The sequence below is a fragment of the Cavia porcellus genome, unplaced genomic scaffold (genome assembly GCF_034190915.1).
Source record: "Cavia porcellus strain 051 isolate PalLab524CR breed Dunkin Hartley unplaced genomic scaffold, mCavPor4.1 scaffold_29, whole genome shotgun sequence".
NCBI classification, from domain to species: Eukaryota; Metazoa; Chordata; class Mammalia; order Rodentia; family Caviidae; genus Cavia; species Cavia porcellus.
In genome coordinates, this window is record NW_026947512.1 from 17,703,155 (window position 1) to 17,718,849 (window position 15,695).

The 15,695-nt window shown below is 46.5% G+C and overlaps 1 protein-coding gene across 1 annotated transcript; it reads left to right on the top strand.

The window, feature by feature from the left end:
* The first annotated feature begins 489 nt into the window (after positions 1-489).
* Positions 490-12,388, top strand: CUNH1orf116 (chromosome unknown C1orf116 homolog). Its single transcript, XM_003474660.4, has 4 exons — positions 490-714; positions 5,746-5,931; positions 8,303-8,480; positions 9,722-12,388. The coding sequence occupies exons 2-4, from the start codon at positions 5,827-5,829 to the stop codon at positions 11,203-11,205; spliced, it is 1,767 nt and encodes a 588-aa protein (XP_003474708.1). The 5' UTR covers positions 490-714; positions 5,746-5,826; the 3' UTR covers positions 11,206-12,388.
* The last annotated feature ends 3,307 nt before the right edge of the window (positions 12,389-15,695 follow it).

Here is a 15,695-nt window from a genome sequence, read left to right on the forward strand (position 1 = left end):
GCTGAGCAGCTCAATTATGGCATCCCCAGGTTTAAGACACCTTCGTCAGCGGGCATGTGTGAATTGTTAGAATTATGAGCTGCTAGAAAAAGGCTGGGGAAGAAAGTGATTCCAAAGAGCCAGAAAGCCTGGTAGAAGACCAGAGCTGACCTCAGAGGATTTCAGCCTGGAGCAGCCAAGGAAACACTTACCTGGAAGTGGAAGAAGCCTGATCTAAAGAGGAAACCAAGTTTTAAACACATCCATAGACAAGCACATTGCTTGGATGAACTGTGTTCCTTTCCATCAAGCTTAGAAATAACACTATTTTTGACTCCCTCTCTGCCAACTCTCCTCTCTTCCACTCAAACTGGCTCCAGCACCTCCTGGTGACTTTTTTTTTTAAGGACTCTTTATTGGCTCCAAATGGAGGAAGGGGTGGGCAGGAGATGATTGGCTAAGGAAGAGCAGCACAGCCCTGCTCTTACCCCTCCCACACCCTCCCGGAGGAACAGCTGGAATGAGAAGAGGGAGGGGAGGCTGCGATTGGCTGACAGTCAGTGGCAGGGTGTGGTGAGGCAGCACAGATGAGGCATTTACCTGTCCAGGTGAGTCAGGAGGAGGTCAGAAGGAGAGGCAAACAGTGGGAGGCCGTGGAAGTAGCCTCTGTTCACATCTCTGCCCTTTGAAAGAAAAGGGTTCTCCTTTCTTCTCTTCGGCCCCAGCCCAGTGAAGGTGAGTTCATCATTAATCCACTATTATTTACTCAGTAGCAAGAGAAGGGACTTCAGAGAAAGTCATAGCTGCAGGGTTTTGGGAGAAGGGGGTGAGCGGTCCTCTATACCCCAGCTAATGTCTTACAATTCTCTGCACCCAGCCTGGGATCAGAGGAGTACGGTAGCTTTCTGAGACTAGAGACCAGAGTGGGAAACTCTCATTTACTTATTATATAGGTTGGGCTAACATATTGTACAAACAAGGAAAGAAAATAGGCTTGTTTTTGTAAATTTCCATCTCTGATCAATTGAGATTGAGTTGTGATTTTGAAAGAGAATCATTGGCATGTAAGTTCTCAAAGTGTGAGATCACTCAGGTGAGTAGGGTGTCTTGGTTTTTCTCCCAGGACTTTATCAACCCAGTGTCTATCTTTATTTAAATAAACGGTGCAGTGCATGCATGTTTGATGGTGGTAGTTAATAATAGCATTCTCTGTGGTCAGGTGTGAACCGTTCTGAGTTGTTTGTAAGGGGAGCTGAGATTTGGGCATGTCGGGAAAATTCCATCCTTATGGTACCAGCTCATTTCTGGAAAAAACCAGATAGTCTAGCTGCAAAATTGAGTTTATTTGGGTTCAACCATTGATTTTCTGACTGCCTGTTAATAGATCCAAATACACTGGGGCTGGGGATTTAGCTCAGCGGCATAAGCACCTGCCTTGCAAGCAGGCAATCGTGAGTTCGATCACCGGTACTGATAAAAAGGAAAAAGAAAAAAAAAAAAAAAAATAGGTCCAGACACTGGGAAACAGCAAGCCACCTGGCTGTGTAGGGCCTCACCCACATTACTATCTCACAGCAGCATGTCTGTGCTAGTGAGAGTGCCAAGGGCTCAAGCCAAGTTGGTGTGGCTCAGAACACAGAGGAGCCCTGCACCAGGGACTGGGTTCATTCTGTGGGCCTCAGAGTATCCCAGTGGCAGTTTGTGTGACAGGCATACCTGCCAAGAAAGCTGTAGGTAGAAGCTGAGTCAGAGTATCAGCTCTCTGTTATCTGTCTTGGAGATGAAAACTCTTCTTTTCCTCTTGGTGCAGAGAAGAGAGAAGTGGGTATTCTTTGGGGCCAGACTCTTAAGGCCTGGCTTCCTCATCCCTGAAAGGACGTTTGGGTTTCTAGTCCTAGCAAATGAAAATCTAGTCCATGCTAAACAACCAGTCCACCATGTTCACTGTCGGAGACGTGCCAGAGACTATAGACTTGCCAGCAGTGAGCATCACCTGCAGTACCTTCGCAAGGCTTCTCTGCAAGAAGGTATCTCTGTGTGGCCCACACACACACACACACACACACACAGAAATGTGCCTGTGTGCCCATGAGGAAGAAAGTACACACAGTACACATTTCAGTCTTGCTGGCACTGGACATTGTAAGCCTAAGGCACATTTCTGAGTAATAAACAAAAAAAGGTCTGAGACTAATAGACAGTGTCTCTGACTGCCAAGAATAGGACTGAGCTCTTGCAGAGGATGGGCCCATGCTCATGGGAGAAGGTGATAAGGGAGGCCTGGGCCTGGTAAGAACAATGTGGGATGGGACCAGAGCCTCCATACACACACACTGCACATGCCAGAATGCCACATGCAGCTTATTTACTCTTCTCTGGACACCTGGCTACTTCAGCAGAATGGTGAACATTCCCTGGGTCTTCCAGTGAGAAGCCCGACTATTGACTGCATATTTTTTAAGCCATTCCCTCGCCTTCATAAGTCTCAAAAAGAGATCAAAGGTGAAAAGATACCAAACTCTTGCCTTGACTATTTTGCTGGTTTCTCTTATTTCTTATCAGGAAGAATAGGAATACCTCTGGTTTCGATGGCTGCCTGATAGAGCCTCCAAGTTTCAAGGTTGTAAAATTGGCAGAAGGAAATGCAGCATTAGGCTGGGTGAAGCTGAAAGTGGAGAGAAGAAAAATAATTTTTACTGTTCCAATTTTTTGAACCATAAAACTAGGTGTAGAGATAAGGTAGCAGCGCCCAGGGCTCACTCAGCTGTGGTTTTAGGACCAGTTTCATCTCTGCAGTGACTATGTGGTGCCCGGGACCTGATCTGCATGGCAGTTGGTACCACTTCTTTACCCTGGAAACATGTATCTGGTGTTGGGGCAATAAACTGTCTGGAAGTACAGTGCTCTGGGTTTAAGGGGAATGCAGAGTTTTAGGTATGAAATGGAGACCAAAGGGTGACCTTGAGGATTTTCTTATTTAATCAGGAGTAGCCAATGACCCTTCACTAGGTACATACTGTCTGGCATCTTGGCAGTGAGTGAAGTGTCCCTTAGAGGGGCCCAGATGCTTAGGCTGCCCTTTACATGCAGGTACAGGTCAGTCTTGACTTCCCCTAGGAAGGGGTGGTGGGAAGTGCCCCAGCTTGCTCATCTGTACAATGAAGAAAATGTTACTCTGCCCGATGCCACGTGAACCTGCAAATCTGATTAGATATGTGAGAGCATGTTGTAAGCAACAGCATGCCGTGACCTTGTGAAGTGGCTATTTCTGTTGTCTGTGTCTGTGATGCTGCTTCAGGCTCTGGGATCAGGGTGTGGAGGGCTTCTCTGGGAGGAAGAAAAGGTTACAACCACTGCACAGCACAAGACATATGTGGAACACCAGAGCTAACTTTCTCTGAAAGTAAGAGGTAGCATCTGTTCAGCTATTTGGAGCAAACATTATATTAACTACAGAAAATCACTTGAAATAGTTATCACCCTAATTGCACATATAAGAAAAATGGAGCCAAAACTAGACCCTCAGATCCATGCCAACGTTTGCAAAATGGTGCCTTTGTCTTACCCTCAGCATTGTTAGGTCCCTGTAAATATTAATTTACTTAAAAACATTGCCCAGATTCTACTCAGCCATATATTCTCAGGAAACAAAGTATTTAAGAAAAAGCTTACATTAGCAGGACAGAAGCCAAGAAGAAGCCTTTCAACAGCTCAACCCAGTGGACAGTAGAGCAGACGAGGTTATTCAACCAGCACAGCATTTTCTGAGAGCATTCTGTGTGCCTTATCTTAAGAGAAATAGATCCCCTTGGCTGTGATGGCCTCAGACTACTAGAACTTAAGGAATGGGCTGGTGTTCTCTGAACCTGGACAGGCACTAAAGAGTGCATAGTGGAGATGACCAGACTTCATCCACTTGATTCCTCCTCGTGCTCCCATTTCTTTAATGTTCTCCATACCGAGGAACTGACCTCATGAAGAAGTCCTGTGAGCTATCTCACCAGTGTTCATTTCTCTTTGGGCTTCCTTAGAATCTCCATGCCTCTGGTCCCTTTCTTATCTCACGGACACTTATAAAAACCATACATGTTTGGCTCATTTGGGATCTTGCCTTTTCTCTCCCCAGTACCCTTCCCTTCTTTCTCTCTGCCCCATTTAGGGGGTCCTTGCCAACTGGAAGAGGGGCTCTGTGAAGCCATATACTTGCCAGCTTACAGGGTTGGAAGGCTGACTTATCAACCTAGCCCCAACCTGATGGTGGCATGGAAGCATTTGTTGGCAGAGAGCAAAGGGATATCTGCCATGGTATCCAAAACCCAAGTCTCCAGATGTCAGGCAGACATTGTACCTTGTACTGGGAGACAGCAGAGAGTTAAAATATAGCATGGCATTATGGGAAAAATAGATTCAGGATCAGATAAATTTTATTCTAACTCTCCCCCAGTCTTCCGTTTCACCTTGAAACCATCTTTGGATCATAATTTCTTCAGAATTCCATTGCACATACATGAGTCACCTTTGGCCAGCTCATCTGTGGTGCAGTCTTTCCCATAAGGACACACATGAAAGTCCATGGGGCTTTTGATGGAGAAGCACCCACGGTACTTCTGATACCACTATTGTCGCAGTGAATTTGAATTGTGTTTCCCTCCTAAGGATTTCAAATTGGAAGGAAGCTACATAGGACATTTCTCTTGTCCATCTGACACAGGTTAGGGAGCTTTGCTGGGGACAAGAGTGACAGCATAGGGAATGACACCCAGGAAGGTGGGAAATTGGGTTCACATCAGCCTCTGTGGGTACCATGTGTATGTCTCTTAGGTCACTGATGATGACCACTGTACTGGAGATTGTGATGGTGTTGAATATGCTGACTATGGTAGCAGCTGGTAATTACTAGGTCGTGAGCAGTGCAAAGTGTTTCACATGGAGTATTGCATTATATAACAGTCTCACAGGGGGACTCTCACGGAGTAGGTATCACGAGGGCATATATGGGTATCACAGTATGCATATACTGTGCATATTACCCCTATAAGAACCCTGTGAATTGGGTGTATGATCCCCATTTTAAATCCTAGGAGACTGATACCTACACCAATTAAATAATTTGACCAAGGTCACATGGCTTTAATAGAATATCCACATCTGTGTGGCTCAAGCCTATAGCCTCTCATTTAACTAGAACCCTTCCTTTCTAAATTCTTGTTTCTCTTGGTTTAGGGAATGTGTTTGGTCCTGGAGAGATCTTATCTTTTTCTTATGACAAGGACAACTTTAGATATTCCTTAAGTGTTTGAGTATTTCCTACCAACTAAACTGTGCTAGCTGTTCTTTCATTTAATCCTGACATTAACTCTATGTAATGAGGAAAAGCAGGCTTGATTCAAGTCAAATAATATAAATGGATCAGCATTGTTGAATCTAGACCCAAATATCGCAGACCCCATGCTGTCAGCCCCTGTAATAGCTATTGTTTATAGTAGGAAAAGAGTTCTGGTTCAAGGAAAAGAGGAACTAAGGAAAGCAGTGTGAGTTACTTTCCAGCTGGACTGCCTCTGTGAACCTAAGACTCTGCCTTCTGCACATGTTTGTGCCAGTCTGTGTCCTTCCTGCAGGCTGGAGGTGGTGTTCAGGTCATGGCTGATCACGGTCCCCTTCCAGCTCTCTGCTTGCTTGGTGTCTTTGCCACCGTGCTGCCCCAGGACTTGGGCAGAGCCTTGCACAAGCCTGCCTTACACATGGCTTCAATTCTTCTCTTTTCAGGCCCAGCTTGGGATACTCTCCGCTTCCCTTCGCTTCCCCTCTGGGAGCCCCTTTCACCACTCCTGCACCTTGCTTCGGGCGATGCCTGAGAGGGAGCTGTGGCCAGAAGGGCCTGGCTCGGAACCTGGGACCCACATCGGCAGCTGTGACAGCATGACGAGCACCACCTCCAGCCGCTCTGGATCTGTATGTACTCTCTCCTGCACCCTGGCCACTCTGCACGCCTGTTTCCAGCTGTGGCTCCCTGCACCTTCTCTTTCATCTCCCTCCTCTGCCAGTGAATCACAGCATTTAGTGGATGCTCTCTGCCTCTGAGTCACCCTCACTTCTGTTGGGAGTGGGGTGGGGCAGCCTCAGAGAGGAAACAATAGGACTCATAAGACTTTTCCCTCCTGCTTGCTTCAGGTGGAGGTACTGAGCTGAGCAGAAAGGGTAGGCCTGTGAAGTGAGCTCATGGTGGAAAAGAAAATGTTGTTTTAGCACGTGGACTTTTGAAGCTCTCTACAGTGGGTGGCATTACTTCAGACTTTTCCAAAGATCAAAGCAAGAAAAGTAATTAGCAGCCTGAGTTCTGGAGCCACACAGATGTGGATATTCTATTAAAGCCATGTGACCTTGGTCAAATTATTTAATTGGTGTAGTATCAGTCTCCTAGGATTTAAAATGGGGATCATACACCCAATTCATAGGGTTCTTATAGGGATAATATGCACAGTATATAAAACACTGAACATTTCCTGGTATACAGAAAAGAAATAGCCCATCTAGGAGCAGAGTCTGAGAAACCGAAGTCAAGTTGTTTATTTGTGAATAATATGGAATAAATGAATTTTTCTGGACACAAATTTAAATCTTGGTTATTGTTAAGATTAGCATGAAAGTCAATCTGCCCCTCATCCAAAAGCAAACATTTCTGCATTGTTTATCCTTGTAACATACATAATAACCCCAGAGAATTTAACCTTTACCATTCTATATTCTATAAAGATATGACAAGGTAAGGTTTATGAGGGTCTCTACTGAATGTCAAAGGTGTTTAATATGCTTAATGGATTTGGATATTTAAAAATGGAGGTGAAAAAGCAGCATACACAAAGTCAAAATACAGATGGTCTGTGCAGAATCTCCTCACGGCCCGATAGGATGGGGACACAGAGACGGCATCCTGTTTCTAGTTAGGATGAGGCCAGTATGCATAGGCTCGTCTTGTTGGACACAGAATGTGAAGAGATTAAAGACTTTCAAAGTGAATGATTCACAAAGGAGAAATTAGAATAGGCTTATTTTGGGCCTGGCTATTCCAACAGCACGAGGGCAATGAAGATTGGTGTTCAAGGAACTCGGAGAGCTATATTTGAAGCTACCCCTGACATATAGGCTGTAGTCATTTATTGTCCAGGGAACTTTTGAAAGGCAAAGGCAACTAGAAAAGTGTTACTTGGGGACTGGGGATTTAGCTCAGTGGCATAAGCGCCTGCCTTGCAAGCAGGCAGTCGTGAGTTCAATCCCTGGTACCGATAAAAATGAAAAAGACAAAAAAAAAAAAAAAAGAAAGAAAGAAAAGTGTTACTTAACAACTACCATCCCTCCCCCTGGGATTTTATTACGGCCATCTCAAATTTTTCCCTTGCCATCTGAATGGATCTGGAGAATATACAACTCTAAAGTGTTCCAAATATCAGGAAAAGCCACAGGCTAGGTTTCTTGTATTCTCATTTGTCTTTTGGTGTTTGCTTCAGCCTCAGTCTTACTGGAATAATAGGGCATGGGCAAAACTATCAGAGGTGGCCATAGTATCTTCCAAATATCCCTTTGTGCTTTCTCATAATGAAAATGATCTGCTTTAATGTGTAGCTCATATTTAGTATTAAGTTGCTTTTCCCACCAACCAAACTAACCAGTTTCTCCACCCTCACCCCTGAAGTTAATATTTGCTTAAGAAAGGCACACTTACTTGAATGTTAGCCAGAGCCAAATGCCATCAAATAAGTAAATACACAAGGGAGAAAAACCTTGCATGGAATGTGTTTCAAAGTGTAAATTGTTAAGCAAGTTTATCTGTGACTAGTCACGCTGCTGTTCTCATTGGCTGCATCTCCTATTTGTCTTTGTATTGACCTTGACATACCAGATCAAGTATGCAGAAGTACTTTGAAAAGTTCAAGTCATACCATTCAAGTTTCAGGACAAATCATTTTGTTGTCCACATAATTCAGTTAAACAGAAGACCCACATAGTGAAATATCTGACAAGGATCAGGCAGAATTGGAATTAGAACTTGGTCTTCTGATTTGTGTGCCCTTAAGCTTTCTACCCAGGACTGAGCAGGAGAAAGACCCCCTGCTGCCTACCTTTTCCCCCACCAGAGGTGGATGCTGGCAAAGTCCCCACTCTGACCTTCTCTTCTCGCCCTGGTGCCTAGTTTCGGGAAGAAACAGGTTTGCACGCGTGGCACCAAGGAAAGGTTTCCAGCACTCTCTCCTCACAATAGGATGGCTCTCAGGCTCCAATAGTTTCTCCAAAGAGAGCTCTCTCTCACAACTCCTTATCCCCACAGAGTGACAACAGCTACGACTTCCTGTCGGCTGAAGAGAAGGAGTGTCTGCTCTTCTTAGAGGAGACCATTGGCTCCCTGGATGCTGAGGCCGACAGTGTTCTGTCCACTGACGAGTCTGAGCCAGCAACAACTCCTCGCAGTTTCAGAGCACCTCCCTTCACTCCACTGGCTCCCCACGGTAAGACAGACTGGGAGCAACACCCCAAAAATCAGTGCCTCCTTTCGGCCACTTTCTACCTTGCCTGCCTCTGTTCCAAGGGTCACAGGCACAAGTGGGATCCATACTCCTCACCACCTCCAGACCCTATCCGTATGGGACAGGGAAGGAGGGAACACCAAGAGGCCAGCACCTCTGTCTTCCTAGGAAGTGGAAGAGGCCTGGAGGAAAAGGAGTTTGAACAGCTCCACTCTCCCAGAAAGAAATCCTGAAGAGATTTGAGGCAGCAGGTTGGGGCAGGGGCAGAGAGGCCTGGAGAAACAGAGACAGTCTGGAAGCTAATATGTATGACCCAGAAAACAAGCCTACAGGAGGAAGAAGGAAGGGTTTCCCAGATGCAGCAGGTGACACTATGAGAAAAGCTAGAGAGCCAGAGATATTCAGGCCCAGAAGGGGACATAATACCTAGACATACATCCCAGGGTGTGGAAAAACCTTACTTTTGAGGACAGTCCCAGTGTATCAGGATTACAATTCTTAATTCATCCATTTAGAAAATCTTTATTGGCAAAGCATTAGACCCTCCTTGGAGATAGAGTAGAAAAGAGGACATGGTGCTAACCTGCCCCTGGAACTGGTTCACTGCTCCTGTAAACCTGTGGCACCTGCCAGGCTCACTGGACGGAAAGCTGCCATATCACACTCTGGTGCAACGCATTTACTGCTACACAATTATCCAGGTCTCACAGAACATGAGAATAGAAGTTAAAAGGCTCTGTTCCTGGGAGTCCCAAGATGGAACTGTCCTGAATTCCCCCAACTCTGGTAGATCTCTACAAGGTTGGGAAAGCCTGAAGGAAGGATTTAGAGCAATCAGTCCCAAACAGCAGGAAAAATAATCTTCAGTCTAAAGGAATCTGCTATTATTGCTTAGATCAGTGATGGTGACTCTTTCAGAGACTGATTGCTTATTCATTGCAAAATGCCAACACTGCAATTAAACTTGAATATTGAGGTTTTAGTGTAAAAAATAATTCATACATTAATATTTTTTGTCTTAAAAGAAAGACACAATAATATACAGACCACAGTTTTCCACTACTGATCTAGATGATATTCAGGAAAGAATGTTGCTCCTTTGAAAGCAAACAGAACAAAACAAGCCTACCTATTGCTGGCTGGAGCCCAGGGTCTGACAGTATTTGTTCTTCCTCTGCAGCAGGGCTCTAACTTCCATGCGTTCTTTTTGCTTATCCACACAGGAAACCCAGAGGAGACAGTTACTCAGCAAAGACCAGAGCCCAAGAGAGTGAACGAGACTTCCTCATCCTCTCCTCCTGAGGCTCAAGGCCTGGGCCTCAGGTCTGGCTCCTATAGCCTCCCAAGGAATATCCACATTGGTGGAAACCAGAGCCTCAGGCAAAGCACCACCCAGACTAACAGCCACTTCCCTGCACGAGAGTCTGAGGGGCCCCTAGCAGAGCCCACAAAAGCAGAAGCCAGCCAGAGCAGTGAGCCACACAAGGCACCTGCCAGCCCCCGGAGGGCTAGCCTGCACCTGGACACAGAGCTCATCCCTCCACCGAAGGCTTTCCAGGACGGCTGGCTGCAGCAGGGCGGGGAAGACAGCCTGCTCAAGGGGCCAGGAGAGCAGAGCCACGCACCCCCAAAGAGAGTGGAGGTCATGTCTCTTACAGACAGCAAGAAAGGCACCCCAGAGGGCCCTGGACAACCACAGCCAACTCCTACCCGGTTGTCTCAAGATGCAAGAGCTGAAGACACTTCCCTCCTATTGGGGGATGACACAAATGGCCGTCTGGCCCCCCTCACTGCCCCAAAGCCCCGGAAGCTGCCTCCTAACATTGTCCTGAAGAGCAGCCGCAGCAGTTTCCACAGTGAGCCCCAGAGCTGGCTGTCCCGCCATGCTGAGGCTGGAGATGCCAGCGCAGCCTCCTCGTCCCTGCAGGTGCAGAGGAAAGCACGGAGAGAAGCACTGAAGAAACTGGGGCTACCCCAGGACCAAGAGGAGCCCAGCCTTTCCCTAAGCCACTCTGCCAGTTTCATCAGACACAAGAAGACCCAAGATCAGGGCCCTGCTACATTCCCAGCTCCAGCTCAGCCAGCAGCTCTTCCAGCTACAGGGCAGGCTCCAGCTCCAGCTCCAGCTCCAGCTCCAGCTCCAGCTCCAACATCCTCTCCAGGAAAGGTTTGCACTACTGCCCAGGAAGCCCCTCCAGGGCCGGCCACAGCTCACAAATCCATGCCAATTGCCATCCCTAAGACCTCAAAGGCCAATAGTCCCCCGACTAAGCCAAAGCCAGACTCAGGACTGACTCTCCAAGAGAGCAGCATCCGAGGCCTGAAACAGATGAACTTCAAGTTCAACACTCTGGAACGTTCAGGTGTCGGGCTGAGCAGCTACCTCTCAGCTGAGAAAGACCCCAGTCCCAAAACTAGCACCTCTCTAGGAAAGGACTCCGTCTTGGAGAAGGCGTCTCCCAGTGTGCTGCGCAACTCTCGGCCACGCCCTGCCTCCCTAGGTACTGGCAGGGACTTTGCAGGTATCCAGGTAGGCAGGCTGGCTGACTTGGAGCAGGGCCAGAACTCCAAGCACCTTTCCTACCAAGGACAGAGCCGTGACAAGCTACCTCGACCTCTCTGTGTCAGTGTCAAGATTTCCCCAAAAGGCGTCCCTGATGAACACAGAAGGGAGGCTCTGAGGAAGCTGGGACTGCTGAAGGACTAGCTTTGCCACAGACTAAGCCACGGGAGGGACTCTCGGGTTCCACTAAGGAGCTGTTGCCACCTCAGAGCTCAGGGCTGGATGGGGGCAGGCTTTCCTCAGATGCCCTCACCGAGGCAAAGGGAAGGAGCTACTTGCATCCAAACATATGTCCATATTCAGGGTCACTGGCCATTGAGAGCCTCTATGGACATAGCTTCACACAGCAAGGTGTGTGCATGCCTGTGTGTGACGAGTTGTATAGATTACCAACACTTTTTATGCAACACAAGGAATCTTCTCTCAGAGCTTTGCTTTTGTTGAGCTTTTCTTGCCATGGGTAGAGTTCAGCCCTCCCCAGAGCTGAGTGGAGGGAGGTGGTGAAGCTTGAGAAGAGAAGTCAGAGGACACAATGGATATGCCAGTTACTTGAAAAGTTACATTCTGTGCATCAAGGGTCTCAAGAATCAGACTGGCTCACATGCTGCACACTGTCTCAGCTCAGGCTGCCTGAACAGGGCCTAGAACCAAGAGAAGGTGGTTTATCATTTCTTTGCCCATTGCCTTCTCAGTTGCACATCCCTGTGACTAAACCTCTCTGCTCACAGATTGCACAGCAACCCCCATGGATCTGAGAAGGCCAGATAAATAACCACACTCATACCGCCACTTCTGCCTAGGGAGTCCTTGTTCATAGGCCTGATAAATTCAGTGACAAACCATGCTGCAGTCCAGGACTGACATTCCTGCTCTTCCTGTTCCTCCTGCTCTCTCACTCCTTATCTCTCTCCCTGACTTGAAGCTGGTCAGCTCTGAGGTGGAAGTGCCATTCCAGAAGCTTTACAAGGACCACAGAACCGTTTTAGACCTTACATGTGTGATTGCAGCTAGTTTCAAAAGTCCTCAGTTCCCATCCTAGAATATCAACACAATGCTTAGAATATCAGTGCTCAGAGGAATCGGGAAAGCTCACATCCAGCCTTACTGGGGAGGGTAAGCAACTCACCAAGGCTATTCTGCTGTTTAGTAACAGCAGAGGTGGGAACCCAGGCTCCCAACTGCCATGTGGCCCTGCCTCCCTTCCCCCAAACTCTCGCCCATCCATGCAGACCTTAAAAGGCCATGGTCACTGTCCATTACTCAGCCCTGAGGCTCTTTGACATCAAGTGTCTTCTGAAACATCAAAGATTAAATGCTCAGGATAATATTCAGATTGTGATTTTTTAAAATTTTATCTTCAGAAAGTGACTATATAATAACTCATTCTAACCAGAACACCTCTCTGCCACGTTGCCTGACCAAGCTGTACAACTTGAGCAAACACCAAAAGAGGGTCGTGGGAGTAGGTGGTGTGGGCTTATGAAAGCAAACCTGGTGATTAGACATGGTTACACATGACCCCCACTTCCCCTTGGGAAATATATCTTATTCATGGCTTTGACTGGGTTGGAGTCCAGAATATCCAGACATAAGGGACAGATAAAACAACTGTTGGAAAGTGGCCTTCATGTCTTTGAAGCATTTCTGGGCCTTTGCTTTATGGACTCATCACCACTAAAGTTCAAGATTGCTGAAAATGATGAGAGTTAGGGTAAGGGTGACAAATAGCTCCTCCCTGCCATGGCATGTGCTATGTGGGTGTGACAGTTTCTATGTACACTCCACACACACTCACACCCAGAAGCCTGCTGCCACATTCCTGGCTCTGGGGGAGGACCCAGTCTGTCATGGCCAAAGGAGTCTCCTACACTGGCAAAGCTGTACATTACTACAGGCTCCCAAAAGAGAGAAGGCCACTTTTGGAGGACCGATTCAGCATGCTGTATTAGGAGAGCTGCCTTCTCACTGTCAAGATACAATCTGGTTCCTTATGTGTTAATATCATGTCAAGATACAACCTGGTTCATTATGTGTTAATTGCACTGATGAAAAGGAAACAAGAGACTTGCTGTCAACTGAGATATGGTAGGAATCTGGAGCTGGCAAAACACACAGCTGACCAGTGCTGGTTGGTCAGGATGCTACCTGCTACTGAGGCTGGAAGTTTATCTCCCAGGCAAACCAGACCTCTACATAGCCTGCCCCTGCCCATCTGCATCTTTACCCCAGTAATGCGCATGTCCCCTACTCTCTTACTTTGAAAGACTCTCTTTTGTTTTTATTTAAAGATAACTACCATGCATCTCTAAGGCCTTATGCTTGAAGAATATATACTACATTAAGGCAGATCTTAGGGATTCAAGAATAGCTAATAAACCAAACTGAGACATCGTCATTTTAGAGAGGTCAAGGAGACCCCAGTGAGGACATCCACTCCCTACCATGTGATGCTAAACCCACTAGAGGTCTTCTGATCTGTCCTACTATATCCCTACAGGATCTCTCTTCACTCAGCTTGAGCTGGTTTGGGGGAAGTGAAATTAGGATGAAGGCTGCTGTTCTTAAAGGACTTTAGATGGAAATGTGTAAAGATCATGTGTTTAATTTTAAAAGCCAAAGTGACAGTTCTTCCACTTGACCTTGGATCTCTGCTATACCCTGCCATAATCTTGTTGGTGCTGGACACAAAGCATCTGCCAAATTTCAGCACTGGCCTCTCCCCAGCCTGGCACAGTGGTGTCTGTGTCCTCAGGTGTGTTAGCAGATACTCCTGAGTCACCACTCGTGCTGCCCTGGCAGCTCTGACTCTGACTCTGACTCTGACTCCAGGGTAGCAGAGCAGACCGATGTGTCATCTCACACTGAAGTCAGGGGACAGGTTGACTCAACTCTCACCTCTGCCTGCAACAGGAAATGTGGTCCTGCCATGGGTAGGTCTGGAAACACTGGTGTTTGTTTCATGGAAGGAAGGCTCCGCGCAAGACAAGAGAGCAGGAGCCAGCTGATGCTCTGGCTTGGAGCTGAAAGTGAAGGGTGAAGAATCCACAGGACCTGTGGTGTGTGAGATGAGCTCCTCTCTCCCTTCTATGGGTCCATTCCTGCCTGTGTGGGCAGAGAAAGGTCCCACCATCAGCCTGTGAAGCTGTGTTCATAGACTAGCAGAACTGGGGAACAAGGGGATGAACAGAAGGAATTGTGCCCGTCTCGGTCAGAACCTGAAGAGGAATGCAGATGCAATGATTCTGTATTCTCTTCCTCATGGGAGTGACCATGGAGCATTTCAGTCTAGGCTTATATTCAAATTCCATTGACAGGATACCCTGAAGAAAACCTTTAACTTGTTGACCCTTAGAGTTCTCCTTGTAAATGGGGGAAATACCACCACCCTTTCACAATTTTGGGGATACGTAAGTGATATTCAATATGTAAAGCTCAGTACTTGGTACAGGGATCTGCATCCTTTCTCAAAGGGATCAGATATGGAGATATGGAAACCAAAGTTCACTAACTGCTGAGAGGGAATAGAAGAGAGGCTCTTTATTTTGAAGGTCCAAAGTACCAACCCGTCTTTGGAGGGCACACCCTCCAGTGACTCAACTTCCCCCACACCAGGTGGGTGTCTTGGAATTTGAAAAGAAAGTAGCATGAATCAGGTGTGTGCCTTGATGAGGCTGAACCTGCTGTTTTCAACTTCTGAATCCTCAAACTCAGATTCCCCTTGGGTGCTGCTTTCATGTTGCTTGTGGCCATATGTTTTATTTCTTTATGCTTCCTGACTTCCTATTTATTGTTTTATAGTTATTTTTAAGAAGGAAGGGGGAAATCTTATGTAACAGGAGAGAACTGGCTGAAATTAGAAAGAGAAGCTGAGAAGTTTTTAAAATTCCTGGAGCGTTTTTAAAAAATAGAGCAGGCCTCTTTTTGGAATGAACCAGGAATTAGTTATGAGGGGGCAATTGCATAAGCCCTCAAAATACTCGATTGCAGGGATACCATGAACTGCAGGAGTCATCACCAGTGTCATAGTCACCCCTAGCACTAGGACGCAAATGACTTAAAAATAGGTGACATTCTAACTTCAGGTTGCCATTCTTCTTTCTCATTGCCACCTAGCTAAAGCATTGTCCTTATTACCTCCTGCCATGTATTCAGAGTTCAGTGTAATATAAAACACACTGGGACAGGGAGCCTTAGCGGTTCGCTTCATTGCACTAATAACAGACATGACTTGGATTCAACAATGTCCCAGCATGACAGCCCAGAAATGAATGTTGCATTAAGTTCAAAAAGTTAACTCTTTTTGGTAGATTCTTCTAAAAAGAACAAACAAACCTAAATTATAACATGCTAGAGCCCTCTAAAATAAGTCAAAAATAATACTCCTTGCAGTTTTTATGAGAATAGAGTCAAATAAGATAATATATATATATAAACATTTAGCACACAGCTCAGTAAATGGTATCTTTTAACTTATTATCACATATATCTGTACTTTAGATGTCAGTGGCACCCTGAGCACTGGATCAACTGTAGTCCCTTTGTGGATTCCTCAGGTTAAAACTAAGTGCTCTTCTGATCATTAGAACCTCCTGCAGCCGCGCTCCCCAAAGTTCTGTCCTGCCATCAGCTCTTCT